Source organism: Kryptolebias marmoratus, linkage group LG22 (genome assembly GCF_001649575.2).
Source record: "Kryptolebias marmoratus isolate JLee-2015 linkage group LG22, ASM164957v2, whole genome shotgun sequence".
Lineage (NCBI taxonomy): Eukaryota > Metazoa > Chordata > Actinopteri > Cyprinodontiformes > Rivulidae > Kryptolebias > Kryptolebias marmoratus.
Window position 1 is genome coordinate 10,062,188 of NC_051451.1, and position 20,657 is coordinate 10,082,844.

Consider the following 20,657-nt stretch of genomic DNA (forward strand, 5'->3'; position numbering starts at 1 on the left):
ATGCTTTGTACTTACATAAACTTAATACTGCAGCATAAATTAATGATTTAATTGAGTCAATTGTCGAATAACGCTGATTAATGAAGTTCTTTTTTACAGCTGTTATGTTATGAAAGTCAAACCTGAGACCACTGAGCTCAGGTTCTGTGTCAAAATGTGTTTAGCTTTTTTTTGGCAAGGCCCAAAACGAAAACAGAGTGGACAGAAAAACGAAACAAACAAACAAAAAAAAACCTAAAGAGGGAGATGGTAGGACATGAAATGTGCTTAATGATTAAAATAGTGCATTGTTACTTTAGCTGACTAAAACAATATTATAGAGAACCTAAATGTGAAGTGACACAAAACTTTACAAAATGAGAGAAAAAAAAAAACAGAATCTAACACAAAATTGTTCAAAAATAGCCTGAAAACAAAGAAATGTAAACCAACAGGTTTAAAGCAAAAGAACAGAACGCCTAAAATATATCATAGAAACTATAAAAGGGAAAAATAATAATTATATCTATACAAATTGCCATTTTATTCAAAATGACTGATCTCCTGTAGGTTTTACAGTATGGTGCCAGGAGACATTTTTTTGTAGTTTTTTTTTTTTTTTTTTTTTTAATTGAAGGAAAATAGTCAATACAAGTTAATTATTAACGAACATTGAACCAAAAATAAAGAAAAAAATTAATAACAAAAGCCAGGGGGACTACTCAATCATGTAAATACATTAAATGAAGAACAAAGATGAACAGTTTTAATAGCTTTCTTGTTGTAGAAATCAAGGATGCTTACAATGTACTGTTCAGATTCTTTTTGATACGCCAGAAAAGAGGGAGTAGTATGTGTAAATTTAGATCTATGAATGTAGTATTTACCTAAGATTATTATTAGGTTAATAATATAAAGTTCCTTCTGTTTTTTGTCATTTCTATCATGGACTCCAAACAGTACATTGTCCCATCTTAACTGGAAACCACAGTCTACCTTCCTTTGGATATACCGAGTTACTTCTTCCCAGAAGGTGGCAGTAGAGATGCAGTTCCAGGACAGGTGTTTCACAGTTTCAGGTTCAGAGTCACACAGAGAATAGCTCACACATAAATCTGTCTTAAATTTTATTATGTACTGCTTGGCAGGGTAAAATCTATGAATTAACTTAAATGACACTTCTCTCACTTTATTTGTTAGTAGGTATCTATAAGGCAGGTTACAAACTTTAGCCCATTCCAGATCCTTTACAATATCAGACCAGTAACGGGCAGCATGTGGGGTGGTAGTAATATCATTTTGAAACAGAGATCTAATGTTGCGAATATTATTTCTGGGTTTAGCAGGGGTCAAATGGAGGAACACACACTGGTTTCTCAGCACTCCTTAACAAAGACAGGATACCAGAAGGAATAGCATCCATAACTATGGAAGACTCTTTTGGGGTGACAGGAATACCAAATGTCTGGAGGAATTCTGAATAATTAACTAAATTCCCATTATCATTTAGTAGACACACCTGGAGATTTGTGCCTCAGCCATTTTTACTCAAAAGGCCAAATTTCATGAAGGACATAGTGAAATGGCCAGTTTTGGCCCGACAGCTGCAACTCCAAGTCCGCCAGCCTGCCGCCTGTAGCTGGCGAAGGTTTATTTATTTTTAATTTTTGGTTACTCAAAGGGTCTACGCTTTCCACAACAACTGTGAAGCTCCTGAGACGAACGGTGTGAGTGGGAGAAAGGTGGCCACTAGGTGGCGCAGTAGTGAATTCACAACATTAGCATATAGCGACGTTCAGGAGAGGTTGCCTATTCATCACGTATATTTTCCACGATGTTTGGACAGTTCAGATTTTTGGAACAAAAATGGCTATTTCATTCACAATGGCCGACTTCCTGTAGGTTTTACAATATGGTGGCACGAGGCTATTTTTTATTCTTATTTTTTTGTAAGTTTGGGACTGATGCTCCTATGTACCAAATTTCATATTTAACATAGGATGGAGGAACATATGGTTGGAGGGACCGCATTCAAAATGGCGCCTGCACGCCAATTTGCCACGCCCACATCTGGGTTTTTGCGCCTCCCCATATTTACGCTAGGTCTAATAAATATCCAAATCTCGTGATGCTCGGGCCCACCAGAACATAGTGAAAATCGAGAGAACCAAGAGGAAAAACTCTGACATGTGCAGTTCCAGAAAAGGCCACAAGATGGAGCCACAGCACAACTGCTCCACCGACCAGTGCAGGGTCAACAGGTGTTTGGTTAAATAAAAATCCATTAAACACACTGAACATTCTTCCTTTGTCAAATCATTTTAACCTGAGTGGGCCGTCTCCACAGCGGGGTGAGCAGGTGTGTGAAAGCGTGTGTGTGTGTGTGGGGGGGCAATCAGGGACGCAAACACACTGGAAGGGCGTCTCTGCAGTATGGAGGCAGGCCCGCTACGAACCTGCAACTAATTATATCAACTTCCTGTTTGCTTCGCCGCAGAAACGGGAAGTGCGCTTCGTGGCTGAGCGGCAGTTTCTACCACAAGGAAAGCCCCCGAAACTGAGCCCAGCTGTCATCGATACCGACAACACGGGTCAGCATCTGGAAACCCTGACGGCAGGCCGGGAGCTGTCGGGGTTTCTGCTGAGACAGTGGGTGATTGTTACACAACCAGAATGGGCCGGGATCAATAAGTCAGGGTCAGAGTGGGAAAACAAAGGACGGGGTCACTTCATCTGGAGCCTAACACCCATTGGGCCTCTTCTTTGTCAATCTTCATGTAGCGAATAAATAAAAACAAGAAATATTACAACAGGATAAACTTTATTATCCCCTTTGAGACGATCTGTCTTGGCCTCAAAGTGCGGCGCTCCACAGCTGATTAAACGCAGAAGTTACACAGAGACCGCACCACCTGGACCACTTATCACAGCACACCGAAAAACAAAGCCCGGCCACCGAACACTTAAAAACACACATAACACATCCCACACACCCATACAACGCCACGCTTCGACCGGCTCTGTTCAAAATGTGCAAAACGACCTGTTTTTACGATTTTCTCAGACTTCATTGTTTATAATTATGTGTCCGAGTATAAATATACGTGTTTTTGTTCCGCTGACAACATTTCTTCCAAATTTAAAAAACAAAAAAACAAATTACTTGCAGACTGTGACAAAAGGTCAGAATAGCAGAACAGGTGCGGCGTTTTTAGACTTCAACGAGTAGAAACGTGATTATATTCCTTTTTAGACGTTGCAGTATTAACGGTTTTAACTTAGGAAGGAGATCAGAAATCAATATTTGGTGCATAAACCTTGATTTCACTTCCTCCATGCTCTTCATCAGCGAACCACGTTGCATGCCTCTGTCAGTAAAACCAAAACTGAACTTTGCTTTTTGCCTCTTTAGGCATGGTCAATAATTAGTTTGTTTTTTTTTTCATTTCAATTCAGTCAGTTTTACAGCTGCTGGCCTAAAATCGGTTATGGCCGTGGCTGAGACTGGCCGCCAACGCGTACTCCGAGCACTAATAGATTGTGTGAGCTCTTTGCCTAAAATGTTGCCATTAACTGTTAAGAGTCAACTCTGCCTGTCTGTTAGCAAAATATCTCATGAGCCACTGATTGGACTTTAATGAAACCTTTAGGAATTAATCATGGGTTCGACATCTACAGCTGATGAACTTTTGGATCTGATCCGGTCCAAGATGGCCACCACACCATTTTGAATTTAGAAAACACTGAACTGGCTGGATTTCAGTCACTTTTACAGATATTGGGCTAAAATTTGGCATAGTTGTAGCGGAGCTGGATCCACAACCCATACTCCAAGCGTTGCTCGCTGCGCACGATCTTTGCTTAAAACGTCAGACGAAAATGTTGGAGCCAACTCTGTTTGTCTGTTAGCAAAATATCTTACAAACCACTGGATGGGTTTTAATTAAACTCTCAGCAAGTGATCGTTGGATGTACATCTACAAGTGATTAACTTTTGGTGTCAGTCCAACTGAAGATGGCCGCCACAGCTAATCAACATTGGCCAACACAAAAATGGCTATAACTCAGTCAATTTTACAGTTACTAAGTTAAAATCGGATGAGGTCGTAGCTGAGAGTCATTTACAACACATTCTCTGAGCGCAGCTTCCTGCGACATCACAAGATGTTCTCACGGTTGGACCAGCCCAGCCACAACTCCATCCTTTCTCAGCATAAGATGCATCCTTTCAAGAAGTGCTAGGGCTTTAATTTCTACTTTTCTGTGTTCAGTGTTTCAAAACCTGGCAGACAGCAGCTCAGTGGGTTTGATTGACATAAAAAATGGTAATTTCAGGGACTAAAATGACTTTCCTCCACATTTCTGTTGCACATTTACCCAGAGCTGGCACCTTCTCTGGCTTCATGTCTCCAGCACAATGTTCATATCTGAACAAGGTGAATAATAAAAGATTAAAATACAAAAAATAATAATAACAGAAACAAAACAGCACTGTGGGAAACAGATGTCGTCTTTTGACAATCTGTCGAGTGAATAAGTGTTGGCGACAGTCCAGCAGCGTCAGGAGCCACCCTGCCTCCGTGTTGAAATGTCTCTTTAAAAGACGGCGCAGAGCCGCCGAACCTGCTGGGAGGAAACGGAAAGGCGAGAGGACAGGAAGCACATGGAGGAGCCATCTGCTGCTGGGCGACAAAGCAGAAACGTGACGAACTGCGGACACAAACACACACACACACACCAATATACACACAATGCAACACAAAACAGGCACCGAGCACTGACAGCTTAACAGAGAAACAAACAAACAAAAACGACAACATATGGCAACACAAGGCATGAACCCTAAAAATATCTCGCATGCTTCAAAATGAGAACAGAAAGGCCCCGTCTCCCGTCTCCCGTCTCCCAGTTCTTCCTTCCCTCCGCCTGGTTTTCTCACCATCAGCATCAGCAGAACAGCTGGATCCGCTCTGCCGCCCATGGAGGAAGAAACGGAGCCGCAGTGGGGTTTTTTATTTTTTATTTTTTTTTAAATGAAAGGTTCAGACTGGTTCCGTTTAATATGTGGACGCACTTTTCTGGCAGGACTGATTCTTCGGGCCTGTGTTCGCGCTTTAAACAGCCGACTTTTGGCGTTTCGCAAATTAAAGCTCCGTCGTGAGGATCATCGAGGGCAGCCCTTTGAAAACCTTCCAGAGGCCACCCCTGTTCGGAACAAAGCTACTTGAAAACGTCCCTGATGCGTCGCTCCCTGTCTTAGACATTTTGGTAAACTGCCTCTCGGCTGCTGAGGAAGAAAGTGGCAACAGTACCACCAATCGTACTGCTCTCCCTCTCACAACAATCTCAAAAATGTCTAGAGCTGGAGCACAGACGAGGGTTTCCCAAAGGTGGGTCACCTGTGACCTTGAAATCAATAGGGATCATCCCAGACCAACAGGGCATCCAGCTATGCAGTCTAAAACTCCTACGTTACAACGTTGCAGAGCTGGAGCATGAACAAGGTTATCATTAAGGGGTCACCTGTGAACTTAACAATTTGACCCCGTGACCTTGAAATCAATAGGGATCATCCTTGACATGATTTGTCCAGCTGTGCAGTTTGGCGTTTCTACTTTACAGCGTTGCAAAGTTGGAGAACGTACAAGGGTTTCCCAAATGGTTCACCTGTAACCTCAATCTTTCATCCTGTGACCTTGAAATCAATAGGGATCATCCCAGACCAACGGGGCGTCCAGCTATGCAGTCTGATACCCCTACGTTACAGCGTTGCAGAGCTGGAGCATGAACAAGGTTTTCATAAAGGGGGGGGGGGTCATCTGTGCCTTTAACGTTTGACTTTGTGACCTTGAAATCGACAGGGATCATCCTTCACATGAGGTGTCCAGCTGCGCAGTTTGTCATTTCTTACTCTAAAGGCTTATCCATTTAGTGCTCGGACAAGAAACTGTCCAGAGACGAGATGAACGGACGGCGCCGTGACAGAATACGACCCGTCTGTGTCTACCTGCTGCAAGAACATTTAGAAACTGGAATCAGGAACCCCGGCTTTGAGATTCACATTAAAAAGGTTCAGACAGAGACTCGTGTTTGTCAGGAAACCAACCGAAACAATCACATCATCGTCAAGTCAGAAACAAATCTTTATTATTAATCCTCAAAGGGATTTCTCCTCATTTGACAGCATTAATCTTAGAGCACGTGACCATAACGCAGATAAGTTACATATCAAAACGCTGTACAAAACAAATCAGGAGGAAGATGACTCGACTTGCAGCGTACAGACAAAAAAAAAAACAGAAAAAAGAAGAGGCACTTCAGAATATTAAACAACTTCCCCTCCACGCACACACACACACACAATGCCTACATGTACAGTACACAAAAACAAGTCCATGTCATAATACAGTCCACCTGAAAGGTGTTTTTTATATTTTACAATTAAATCAGATAAAACACAAAGTAGAAACCTTGTCAGGTGAAACAAGGCAGTACTCTGCAGGAAGAACAGCTGAACCACACCCCAATAAAACAAAAAATCCTCACATGGCTTTAAATTCACAGATTTCCCCATCAATCTATTGCGAGCAGAACACTTCAAAACCCTAATTAGGCTACTTGTCATTCAGGTAAACACAGGCGAGGTGACGGTACGATATTATCGCCTCAGAGTTCTGTTGTTTTTTCAGGTTTTTACAGAGAAAAAAAAAAAAAAAGGCGCAGGAGCTTATTAATACACACCTCCTGCACCTTTGAGTCCAACCATTTTCTACGTAAAGAGATTACATTATTTGTGCAAGATTATGGTCTACAAACTTAGCCCTAAAAAGAAGTGGGATTTATAAAAGGAACGTATGTACAAAAAAAACCCCCACCAGAGTTCACTTTAGCACGACGAGATAAACTGGAATAATTATGGCACGGGTGAACAATCTGTTATTGTTTTAATGCGCAGCAGCTCACAGAGAACGTACGGTGGCTCTCACACCGGAAGACACAGATTGTCCAAAAACTTCAAGACACACACACACACGTATCACCTGTTAAATCACACACACACAAATCATAATAAAAAAAATCCACACAAATAAGTTTTAACTTGCATGTTTTAAGAACAAAAAGGCCTTCAGATGGCGTTACCGTAGAAACTTTGCTCAAGTTGTTTTTAATTGACCAACAGATGGAAAACAGTTTATTTTTTTTACTGATTTAATCAAACCCTAAAGGATCCTGTTAAAAAAAAGGTCCATTTTATGTTCAGAGTGGGTGTCTGATTCTGCTCCGGACGTTACTGCAGGGGCAAACACAGCTCACCCCTCTCGTCCACACATGCTGCTTAAAGCTCTGTCACGCAAAGAAGACGCCATATTTGAACGTCATCAAGAAACGCCACCATTTTCTCTGGACCAAAGCAGATTTTAAATGGACTGAGGCAAGAAGGAAAACTGTTCTGAGGTCAGGTGAGTGGAAATTTGAACTTCTTTTAGGAACACTACAGCACACAGTTCAAAAGCCTGCCTCTCTGATGGTATGGGGGTGCATTAGACTCCTCAGGTCCTAGACGTCTTACAGACTGTTGTTAAAAGAACTAATCCCAACTGTTTTAGAGATGTATAGCTGCCATCAAATTCAAATTTACCTCAATTGGAAAAAAAGGGGTATAAATTCTTAGTTTTAACATTTTATTTTATTTTTTAAACACTGTCCCAACTTTCTTGCCATTGGGGTTTTAAATAAAACATTAAATAAAATGTAAACACGTGAATGTTGGCGTTGCAGTAAAAAGCCTCTGAACAGTAATTTAAACTGTCATGTTGAGACAGTTTAAAAACACACATTTGGATGTTTCCTGAACTCTTTAAGGTTAAAACATATTTAAATCCAAAGTCCTTCAATAATTGTGGAAACTCACCAGCAAAATATAAATGACACTAGATGAAAGAGAATCAGGATTTAAGGTGAATGTCTTTAGTAGCTTCCATTTGCTTTTAGCTTTAAAACTTTAAGGCTTGTTAGTTTGTCTTTAATAAACAATATTTACATCGTGTTTAGCCAGTTTTTGCCAATAGAAGTTTGCAGTCAGTAACGCCACTGAAAGCCATTTTATTCTTTAACGTCTCTGAAACACACAGAATCCTTAAAAAGTTGTATTTTTTGCTCTTGTGTACAATTTTCGGAGGAAGAGTCTTGAGCTTAAGCTGTCGAAGAGAAGAACAGAGTAGATGGGTTGTTGTGCCTGCTGTTAACCAAGAAACTGAGGGTTTAAAGTCAGTTTGTTCCAACTGAAGACTAATATTGCTTACCGATCATTTGTTCCCTTTGTCGTCCTTCTGTCCTTCGACAGGAGGCAGACAAACTGAATCTACCTGATCACCCTTTCATGTCCTGATTTAGTCTGGACGGCACCTTTGTAAAAAGGCTGGAGGAGCTCCAGTTACAACATTTAAAGGAAGCGGAGGGCTCCTTCCTGAATCTGCCCCAGCTTTGTCGTCTCAGCTGGTTTATGAGAGCAGCTCTGAGGAGAGACGCTTTCTGAGGTTTCAGTTTGAACCGCTCAAGGTGATGGTTCTAGAAATGTATCGTGTTTGGCTCAGAACAGGACCCCACCCCTACTGCGGTTTCTAAAGCGTTTCTTTTTCTTTTCTATAATAAGCCCTTAATCTGAACTGATTTTAATCCCGCTTTCCTGTTCCTGAAACCTGATTCTCCTGCAGTTTTATTTTGACCAACCTGGTAGCTCGGAGGAGACGCCGGACTCCCTACAAAGGAATAGCCTCACCATACCCGTCCCTCTCTGTTCTGCCCCCTATGACCATCAGCGCCCCCTGCAGTCCAATCATGTTAGCATCCAGTTCCGGGCAGCCCTTCAGCCCTGATCCGGTCAGGTTTTGGCACAGAATGGCATCGTGGGAAGACACTTTGACCCTGCTTCTTGATAAAGCGGTGCTCTCCTGTTCCTCCTCCTCCTCCTCCTCCTCCTCCTCCCTCCTGTGTTGCTCCGGTGTCGGAGCCGGCGCTCTGATCCCACTGCTCCCTGCCCCTGCGCTGCTGCCGCCGCTGCTGCCACCGCCAGCTCGTTTTTTAGGCGGCGGACCCCAGAGGAAGGCGTGGGGCGGCCTGTAGTGCTGGCGAGCGAAGCGGAGCAAGCGCCGGCGCGTGGCTGGCAGGCGGATGGTGTAGACGTAGTACTCCAGGACGCTGTGCTGCATGTTGGGCAGGGTCCCGTGGCACAACGACTCCTCCAGAAAGAGGCGGACGAGCGGCACCTTAAAGGCCTCGAAGCCGAGCTCCCCCAGGGACTTCAGGATCCGAGTGATCCGCAGGTAGTTGTGGTGGGATCTGGACAGACAGAAGGAGGACGTGGTTAGGAGATGCACACGAGCTGAAACCAGATGTGGATGGAAAACTAACCACCTCTCAGTGCCAGTTTTAAAGTAAGAGCAAGACAGGAAGATTTTCAGGATGAATCTCAGCTCCTACCACATCAAACATCAGCTTATAGCAGTAAACGTGGTCGCTAAGGTTGATCAGCTGTGGCGGCCATCTTGAACTGGAGTGACTTCAAATGCAAACGAGTGCTAGACGCTCATCCAATGACTACTTCTTTGAGAGTTTCAGTAAAATCCGACCTGTGGCTCTTAAAATGTTTTGCTAACAGACAGGGTTGGTGCTAGCAGGTAATGGAAAGGTTGGGGATGATGCTCAGCTACTACCATGTCAAATATTACCTCCAGTACCTGCATGTTATTGCCATTTTTTGGCCATCTTGAACTGGGTTGACTATGAAAGCGATCAGTAGGGTAATTTTTTAAAGTGTTTCACTGCAATCTGTCCAGCGGCTCATGAGATATTTTGCTGAAATAAATAAATAAAGAGACAAACATACAACCAGGGTCAGTCTCAGCTCCTAATATAGGACGAATGATGGTGATAATCTGCACTAAACATTTAATCTGAACCGTCACAGATCAGATGAACTCTCAAAGCCTTGACAACAGAGTCCAGAGGATTATTTATTGCTCCAATCTGGAATTATTACTACCGTTTTTCCACTTGTGCTCGTTTGCTCACATTTATAGTCATTCATTTTAAGAGATGCAGCCTAATTCTTGGTAACTGGGTGTTCATTCTTCCTGTGGAGGATTTACACGTTTAGAGACGGAGGTGATGTTTTACATCGGCACTGTAAAACGTTCCTACAGTCTGAAGTGAGGGAACGTGACTGGCGGCTGGCGCTGCGTACGTGTTGCCCAGAATGATCACCTTACTAATCTGATAAACTACTTCCTCAGTTGTGTTTCTGATATAGCTGCAGCACAGTCTGTTCGAGAGTGTGTGTGTGTGGGTGGGGTCTTACTCGTTAAGGTGCTGGAAGCGCTCCTGCCAATTGGGGGCCCGTGCAACATTTCCACTTTTATCCAGCAGCTTGACTCCGTAGAAGTCCAACATCAAGGAGTAGGCCGCCACGAATCTCCGCTTTGCTTCCCGAGTGCTTTGGAACTCCTGACATGATTCAACACAGAGGGTTAGAGGGGGGAAAAAAAACAAACTGAAACAACACACGAGGACAAAGCAGAACGTGGAAACATGCTGGTCTCATAAGTAGGTTAACCATCTCAGGCTCAAATTAAGTTTTAGTAACAGGAAAAATCTGATATTTGGGGAAATTATCATCTGAGTAAAATAAGGCTCATAAAATATGAATGTGGAGTAATTGGGTATATGCAATTCGCTGTAGCAAATCTGCAACGTCTGCCTTGAGAGGGTTAATGAAACTGACATTATGTTTGGTCGAATCGTGAAAATAACTTTATGTGCAATGACTGAGTTCGTGTTGGGGAAGACTCTCAGCGACTGACAGAAAGACTTTGTTTATCTCAGCAGACATTTTCTTTCTTCCGTACAGGAAAACGAGCAGGGCTGCATGTTCCACGGAGAACCAGAGGTGGAGCTCGGGCCGAGTTAGGCCGACAGAGTCAGGTGAAAGGGTCCTGAAACGGCTCTGCTCAGCGCCGACTGCGGAACTCACTTTGATCTCGTCCTGAGTCAGTTCGTGTGCGTAGAAGTTGAGCCCTTGCTCTCGTAGTGGGAACAGCCTGAAACACAGAAAGGAGAGTCCAGATTAAACAAACTCCAGATTAAATAGGACTACAAGTTAAAGTTCAATAATTACTACATGTTAGATTAAAAAAAAAAAATACAATAAATGAACACTGTATTAGAAAAACTTCAGAATAAATAAACCTCGTAATTAAATAAAACTCCAGGTTAAACAAACTCTGTTTTGTTTTTCTTTTAAAATTTATTTCAACTCCTAATTAAAATATAATTCCTGATTCAATAAACTTCATGATAAACAAGCATTAAATTAAGTCAAATTTGACGATAAAATAAATTAACTCCAAATTCATAATAAATGTAAATCCAAAACAAAACTTATTAAACCTAAAATTAAACAAAACTCGAGCTCAAATACAAACTTTAAAAAAAGTAAACTCAAGCTTTAATAAAACTTTAGGATTAAAATACAAATAAATCTGTCGATTCAACAAACACCAGGAGAAACTTCAGATTATAAAAGATCAGAATACTGAAACTTTAAATTGGATAAACTTAATTTTAAATAAAACTCCAGATTAAATAAAGTCCAGATAAAATAAACTCAACATCAAATTAAACGTTTAAGCTAAATTTAGAGGGATTAAATAAACTCACATTAAACAAACCCCAGATTAAACAAAACTCTGGAAAAAATTGATTCCAGAAAAAATAAACTCAATTATAAAACAAAACTCCAGATTAAATAACCACCAAACGAAGTAAACTGCAGAGTAAATAAACTTTAGAATAATAAAACTACAAATTCATTGAAATCCAAGAACAATAAAAACTTTCTTAAATAAAGAAGCTTCGGAATAAATAAAGCGACTAAGTAGTCAAAATTTCAGATCAAATTAAACCCTTCAGTAACTTGGTGGATTTCTCGTTACGTGACAGCAGATTTAACAGGACTGCAAACACCTTAAACGAGCGTGGAAAGAAAACGTGCGAAATGAGCCGACGTTTATGTCTGAACTGCGCCTGATCTGACGGAGCACGTCAGGGACGAAAGACGATGGGAATCGACGGGCATCGGAGCTTAAAGCCATCCCACTAAAATGTCTCAGACTTCACGGAAGCCGAGGTTCGTGTGACGCCAAAGCTGCCACGAGCCCAGCACCACTCACCACTGGATGTAGGTGTGATTGTGCTCCAGCTTGTCGTAGTGTCCTCTCCATTTGGTGAGGATCTCCTCGATGAAGATCCCTGAGGAGAGAATCAGCGTCATCAGCTTGCTTCTTTGCCAAACAGAAATCTGGCTGCACTTTCACCACACAACACTCACTCACACACGCAGTTCCTTTTTCCTGTTGTCCAGTCCTGTTTCTTCATAGTATTTTGGAAAAAAAAAAAGTTGTAAACTACTACTTTCTCCAATTTTGTTCAGTCTGTCTTTTACCTAATTGTTTAATACATTACATGATAATAACTGTAATAAACTTTTGCTTTCTATTTGCTTTCTATTTAGATTAAGAGACTTTTTGATCAAAAATAATAACTACTTAAGTATCTATTAAACCATTCCATCAAAAATAAAATACCTTATTAGGAATATATAGTGAAATTTCTTGTTATGCTTTAAAATATGCTTTTTAGATGAGTTTTGGTAATAGGACTGAAAAAAATGCAACCATCTTCGACTTTAAAGCTTAATAAAAAAATGAAATAAAATCACCTGAGACTGACCAATGGCCATTTTGAATAGTTAGATATGTATATTACTAGATCCAGTTAAAAAAAAAAAAAGTAAAAACAATACACACAGTAAGTGCCAACATGACTTTCTCCACATGTGTGTGTTTCTGTGTGAGATCGTACCATCAGGGACCAGCGGGATTTTGTTCATGTAGAAGCGCAGGTTTCTGTACTCGCTGGGCTGCCTGGGCTTCCTGTAGTTCTACACGGGGAACAAGAACGCCGCGTTAGTCTGTGAGGGAAGAGAACGCCACTCTGGCTCGCTTGACGGTGCGTGCGGACGCGCGTACCGGGTAGCTGTGACGGTATTTGTAGAGGTCCCTGGCAGCGTAGAAGCTCCTCTTCATCTTTGGAGTGGACTCTGGAGAGTCAGTCAGCTGAGGGAGCAAAAAGCACAAAAGGGGTGAAGTGAAAAAAACAACAACAACCCCAAAACAAACAAGCAGAAATAGGAAAACATTTGTGTTTGGACAGATGCAGTGCAGCCCTCACATGCTATCTGGGATGAAAAGATTTATCTTTACAGTCCAGGTTCAGGTATTTCTCTTTGGGCCGATTCAGCACCACAAAACGTTGCCAGACTCTGATCCTCTAATCTAATCTGGGTCATGTTCACTTCCTCTGGTAAGAGGGTTTTTGTTGTTTTTTTTTTCTTTTGCAGAGCCAAATCAGGCCTGGTGATCCTGTTAGGATCATTGTGTACTCAAGCCTCATATCTCACAAACTACAAGGAGAAATCCTGTCCGGAATTAACCTGGAATAATAAACCAATAAAAAATTTCATTTCATTTCAGTTTAATATTACAAATCACTGGTGAGACCTTGCGTTATAAAAAAAAAAAAAAAAACAAACCTGTGACAAAAACATCTGAGCTTCCTAAACTGTGCCCTGACCACACAGGGAAGGAGTTACATAAATATGTTTATTAAATATTATTATCCTTTATCTCATTGAGCAACTGTGAAATAAAACATGCAATTATACATATTTTGGGATTGGAGTGCTCTGAGTTTTGGTAGCAGTATGTCACACAATGCAGACAAATTTACCAAAAAACAGAGAGAAAAAGAAAAAAATAATAATGGGAATCAATGGGATTTTGGTGAAACTTCGGAGCTATACAGCTCAGAAAGACCTTACAGTAGAAACATGATTTAAAGTTTAGCCAGGTCACAGAAAGTTGGACTTTACGTGTTTGAGCTGGAACTTTGATATCTTCTACGGTTTTTATACAATTGCAGTTTATTTTTTTACAGTTTTCATTTTAATTACCAGTTGATGATGTCAAGTCACTCACTTTAAGCAGTCTAAAAATGTCCAAATCTTTACTCCCACCACTCTTTTTGGTACATTTACAATTTATACATCAAAACGTGGGCATTTCTGTTTTCTTCCATCCAGTGCGGAAGCGAAGGGCCTTATTAAAATTATCACATATCCGACATAAAACGTCACAAGCGTGACTATCAGAGCCTTCTGCTGCTCACGGTTCAAGAATTTTTAAGATATAACTCACAGTTTTTGCTTAGGGACTGTTTGTTTAAGGCTTACATTTCAGGCTGTCTTTTTTTGTTGTTGTTTGCCTCTAATCAAGGAAGAGGCAGACAGGTGTGTGGTTACCATGGTGACCACGATGAGCAGCAGGCGGCAGCTGTAACATTTCTTTTGATCTTGAATCGGTTTACACTTCTTGTACGGTTCATACATGAAAATGTAGTTTGTTGTTTTTTTTTAAGCTTGATTTATTACGAACTTACGTTGGAATTTTTGGTAGTAGCTACATCGGCGCCCTTTAAAATTTCCCTACAAATTTTTTCTTTTATCGCGTAAAATCTTACGAGCGCCACAGAGACATGATGTTCGAACACAGCGGATTTTATGAGCATTTTCACCATATTTCAGTGAATAAATGTCACGGTGAGGACTGTGTCTCCGGTGAGGTTACATCCAGTCTCCTCGTTTCGTCTAACCCCATACCAGAACATTAGCGGGTTCCTCTCCTGCCCTGACCCACATGGCGGCTCGGTGTACCTGCGGGGAGGCGTCTCCGCTGTGTCCGGCGGCCTGCTCGCCCTCCGCCGCGCTCGCGGACTCCGAGATGCCGCTGTCTTCCTCGGCCGCCGGGTCGTCGCTCTCCGAGTCCGAGCCCCACGTCGAGTCGCATTCCTCCACGGTGCTCGGCTCCTTGTAACGCCAGCTGCCCACCAGGTTTCCCATTGACGAACATGCAGCTCCTGCCCCCTCGCTTCGCTTCGCGTCTCTTGTCCCGTCGGTCGCGCGCGCGCGCAGAACGCTACATCTGGCTGTTTCTGGTCGCAGAGCGCAGCTTTTAAACGCGCACAGGGATGGGGGGGTTTCCAGCTTCCAGCTCGGCGGCGATGATGGCGTTTATTGTATGACGGGCGATTAGTGCCGCCGACAGGCAGGAGGAGGTCTTAAAGCCACAGACCGGAAGAACATGACTAATAAAAACATAAACAGATCCTCAGAACAGCTGGCCTATAGAGAGCGCTGCCAAAACATCATCAGTAAATGTAACATGCAAACTAAAAGTCAAGGTGTACTGATTGGAGTGGGTTCTCAAAATACTAAAATATGAGAAGTAATAGCAACAAAAAGAGAAATAAAAGTCATGATACAATTTTGAATTTTTACCCTTTTAAAGCCATAATAGCTCTCAAGATATGCAACTTTTCAGTGTTCTTGATTTGAATTTTTATGCTTCCAATGCAATTTCTACACCATTCAGTGATTGTTTGGTCAGGGTTTTTGTACAAAAAACAGCAAATATTCCTCAACTAAATTCTTCCCTTACAGTTTGTAAAATCTCAGCACAGCTGCATCTGAACTTAGACCCGACTTTACTTTATCGCTCTCCGCCACTTGTTTTTTGACTCTACTTCTGTCGACTCTCATCCTCACAGCTTTTATAGCCGTCGTTTCTTGTCGTAAGAAGAGAGAAGAACTTTACCTTTCTTTATATTATATTTTTTCTTTTAAATTGGCATTTTATGTGTTATTGCTGGTTAGAACTGGATTAGAAATACATTTGATTTTGTTGGACTTGAATCGACCTGGGTTACTATGACTGTAAAAAGCCCCGATATGACCCTGAGATTGTCAGCCAGTTCCGCACAAATAAGCTGAACTGAGTTTTGCACGCGTATCGAGTGAAACCGTGGAATTATGTAATTGAGAGTCAAGTTGCTAAACAGCACCACGAGAGGAGTTTCTGTTGCGCTTGCAGAGACAAGAACTGCAGTGTCAGCAGTGTCAGGGATTTCAAGCGTCCGTGATATGGTTTAAAATTTGAGAGGGCAGTTAAACTAAAAAAAAAAAAATTACGAACATCACATGCTTCATATTCCTCACCCAGTTTTAGTTTTCCCTCAATCAATTATTGGTGAATATCGGAAATCCCAGGACGACAACAAACAGATAAAGTGTTGCCACGCAGAACTCTACAGAGAAACTCTTTTGAACTGCTTGTTCCCCTTTTGTCTTTGCCTTATCCAAATGGGACTGGGGCACAATAAATGCTGAAATCATTGTGAAAACGAGAACATTTAAACGTACTCATCGTAACGTCACGAAGACCAATAAAAGAACAGATCATTAAGTAGATACAAAATCCAATGTGTCCTAAAATTAAAACTCTGCAAGCAAAATTACAACTAACACAAACGTGTGTTTGTTTACCTTGGGAAAGAGACGAAAATGGGTCAACAATTCGCTCTGACATTTCTACCTAAATATCACCAAAAATCTACACTAGTACCATATTTGTTTACATGCAGCCTAACGTAGATCAATCACACGATTCAAACTTAAACGTAGGTTATACCCGATTCTGCAGAATGCTTTGTTTACATGGACTGCATACCCACACTTCAGAATTGCATATCAGCATAACTGGGAAACTACTGGAGTAAAAGCTTTTCAACTACACTATTTGATATTATTCAGGATAACCTTTTTTACGTTTGACTTCAGTGAGAACATTTTATCTAAATATGAACTCTGAAAATTTACAGACTCTACAGTTAGGCAGGTAAAGATTAAAGTTCAGGACAATTATAAAACAAATATGGCTTGTTTGGAAGGGTTGCAGGAGGACGAACATGGCAGCACTTTGGTTTGTAAAGACTCATTTGACTGAATCATCGTACTTCTGGAACAATGTCCTTGGGATAGATGAGAGCAAAGTAAAGCTGCTTACCCATAATGCACGGCGCCATGTTTGGCAAAAACGAACTGAGGAGCTGTCTCAAGCCAAATTGAAAAGTGCAGAGTTCCAAGCTTTTAAACTGTAGTGAGCAGCTCCTTTTTTTGTGAAACGAACCCACATGCAAATGACTTTCTCTCTCTCTTTCCATCCTTAACGCAGTTGGGGGTCTTTGTTGGTCTGGGGGGGGGGGATACACAATTAAAAGCCATCATAAATGGAGCTCCGATACACTGATTCACTATGGTACGTACACGACGAAAGACCTAGTCTGTTTCTGAATACGAAGTTCACCACGTTTGGATGGATTTTCACAGGTGAAATATGTTGATCATAGGAATAATATTATAAATCTTAACTGTTGCATTTGTAGGCTTGCAAAAAAAAAAAAATAGACCAAATAAATGGGAAGGATTTTTCTTTACCCATGAATGAATTCGACAAAAACAACACTGTTCAGAAAATGTATGTAAATATATATATTTAAGCACATCCAATCTCTGTCAGAAATCCCCTCTTGACATCAGGCATTACAAAATAATTCTGCCTTGATATCAGTGTGGCTGATTACAAATGAACAACTCGTGTCAGACAGCTGCTTCAGGTGGGAGGACACGGTAGAAACTCGGCGTTTCTTACGGTAAACCTGCCACCGTGCAGGTTAAACTTCCCAGAGTCTGCTATCACGGTGACAGACTGAGTTTCACTTACCTCTCTTTCTGGAATGGAAAACTCCAAGTTTCACTAAACTCAGGGTTAACTTGCTCTGAGATTTGACTAAACCCACTTTCTGGAATACCCCTCTGGTCCACATGAGAGGTGTTCTGATCACTTGCCTGAAAGGCGTGATGTTGATGTGAAACTGCCAGCGATATAAATTTGGAACTGTTGAAACCGGAGGTCTCCTCCTCTGTGTAATATACAGTAGGCATTTCCTGTTTGACGTAAAGGGCTTCTTTTTAAAATGATCACTGTGTTTGGCAACACCGGACCACACACAACCATTTTTGCTGTATGCTGGGAATAAACAAATGTGTCTGACATGAAATCAGACTAGATTTTTCCTGTTTTGAGTCAGTTAGGATTCCCAAAATTATTTTGTTAAAGGCCCAAATAATGAGAAAATCACTCGGGTTGAGTAGTAACACTATGTGACAGCCTGTTGACATGCTGGGGGTGGTGTGTGTGTGTCAACTGGTACAGATTTATCCATGGCAGTAATTATTTACTTATTCGGTGTAAGGTATAATGCCTATTATTGTTGGCATGCAGATTAAAAGTCGTCAGTTTACCTAACGTACAAGAACTACCAGAACTAAGTCTCATTTTCCACTGACTTTTTATAGCACCTGTGAATGACAGTGTACTAAGGTATGAATTTTTTTTTTTTCTTCATATTCTTAGAGTCCACAAGATGCAGAAGGTCAAAGAGGTCGGGGTTCAGTAAATGTAGTGTTTTGTTTCATGTGAGAAATTCACAACCAAAATATTTATAACCAAAAATATATATATATATATATATATATATATATATATATATATATTGGAATTTAGCTAACATGAGTAAATGATCACTGATGTTTTTCTGATGTATTATAAAACTAATAAAAATGTCTTAATGTGTGTGTTTAACTAACTTTAAAGCAAACTCTGAGGAAAAGGATCCATTTGGAGAAGGAGGCTGTGGATCGGTGTTGCCTGGTTATCAGAGCTACCATAACCCGACTGTATTATATTCATGTTTGCACACAGTATAATCAGAGTGCTAAGGAAAATCTTGTTTGCAACATTTACTGCAAGAACACAGCAAGTGACCATCACTTGTGGCTGTTTTTTAATCTGCACGCTCACTTCTTCCTGGATTATAGATGATTTATGGGTTTTGTTGTCTTTCATACTTCTCTTTGTGGGTTCAGGATGAGAATGGAAGGCAACCCTTACAAAAAAAATCCCATGAAAATCACATGTGATTCCCACATTTCCACATGTGAAAACGTGATTGTTTTGTGGATTATGTGAACCACATGTGGAAAATGGGAATCACATGTGATCACATGTGAATTTTGTGGGATTTTTTTGTAAGGGAAGCTTTCTGTGGAGGTGGCTGTCATGTTGAGACTAGAAACTGATTCAATTCATTGATTCAAGCGTCTCCAAATGTCCCTGAGCAGTGTCTCGCCAACAACTCCAGTCATTCATTTCTCAGGTTAGTCAGAGCAATGGCAAGGTAATTCTGACAGCCTTTCTTCGTTCATTTTTTTTTACTCTCCAAGTTTGTATTAAGAAGTGTCTCAGTTTACTTTTCTTTCCCATAGAAATGTCTCCTGTGTTTGTCTGCGTCTCCTTCCTGTCCTCTCAAACCTCAGCCAGTCGAACCAGAAGGACACCCATCCTGAACCCGGTTCTGCTGGAGGTTTTCTTAATGTTCAAAGGGAGCTTTTCTTCTCCACTGTCGCCTCGTGCTTGCTCAGGACGGGAACTGAATCAAAGTCAAAATGCAAGAAGTTGAAAAATGTCAATCTAATTCAATTTGCTGGTTTCCTCTGATCAAAAACTTTGAAAAAAACTTGAATAAATTGGCATAAATTAGATTTAAGTTGAACTTGTTTTTGTTTTTTGTGTATGATCCTAAAATGACGTATATTGGTAATCAACATTGTATGAGTCCCAGCAGTGGACATTATTAAAATGACCACTTAGTTTAAATATAAAGCACATTTAAACACATTTGTTTAAGCACTAAACAAATCCTTCTCTGTCAGATATTAGTGCGTAAAGAGTTAAAATGGTTGTTGACCTGTGTTCTGGGTTTATTGTGGTGAAGTAGAAGTTCCTCTTGATATAAAGGGACCAGACGGATAAAAACCTTAAAAATCGATAATATGACCATCAACACCGGTGTTTTACATTCATGTTTTAATTCTCCTAACAAAAGACAAGCATGTTGTTGGGAAAACACATTTTTTAATTTATTTTGTAGGAATCTTGCCAATGACAATTGTTCTTATTACATTTTATATAAATTCTATGCCCTGTAATTCAAGTACAAAAATAAAAAAAAACCAGGGGTGGAAATGGCTGGTGGACAAAATTTTTTACCAGCCACTCAAATATTTTACCAGCCACTATTTTTTGTTGTGACAAAAAGTTATTTCATATGATGATGATGATCGACGCGGGTGGAAGCAGTTGTGGTGCCCTACAAGCTGACTACTCTTGAAAAACAGAAAATAAAATAGCTTCTCATTACAACACCTAATTGGTGTTAGACTGCATGTAATCTGTAGTGGATCGAGTGCATCATATGGGTTTGCAGTGAACTGTTGTAATATTTTTAAGGGAGTTTTCTCAGGTTTTTTTGGGTCGAATGTTATTTAGATAAAAACATTTCCAACAACAACCAGTTAATTTACCAACAAGTCTTTAACTGTGTTTATTCCTCTCATCACGGACAATAAGTCCTCTGAATTTGGAGACATTTGTTGTTGTTTTTTTGCAAAAGTTACCAGTGTGAACCAAATATTTCAGCCGTCTGAAATAATCGGTTCCCCCTCTAAAACATGGGACAAAAATAATTTACCAACAAGTCCTTAACTGTGTTTATTCCTCTCATAATGGACCACAAGTCCTGTGTATTTGGAGACATTTGTTCTTTTT

General features: G+C 40.8%; 1 protein-coding gene across 1 annotated transcript; it reads right to left on the reverse strand.

Annotated features, from left to right (window-relative positions):
- Positions 1 to 6,104: 6,104 nt before the first annotated feature.
- Positions 6,105 to 15,140, reverse strand: ogfrl1 (opioid growth factor receptor-like 1). The gene is made up of 7 exons (XM_017421637.3): positions 14,807 to 15,140; positions 13,065 to 13,151; positions 12,898 to 12,976; positions 12,207 to 12,285; positions 11,009 to 11,075; positions 10,337 to 10,482; positions 6,105 to 9,318 (listed from the first exon to the last, which is right to left on the reverse strand). Exons 1-7 carry the CDS (start codon positions 14,990 to 14,992, stop codon positions 8,739 to 8,741), a joined length of 1,224 nt encoding a protein of 407 aa, XP_017277126.1. The 5' UTR covers positions 14,993 to 15,140; the 3' UTR covers positions 6,105 to 8,738.
- Between the last annotated feature and the right edge of the window lie 5,517 nt (positions 15,141 to 20,657).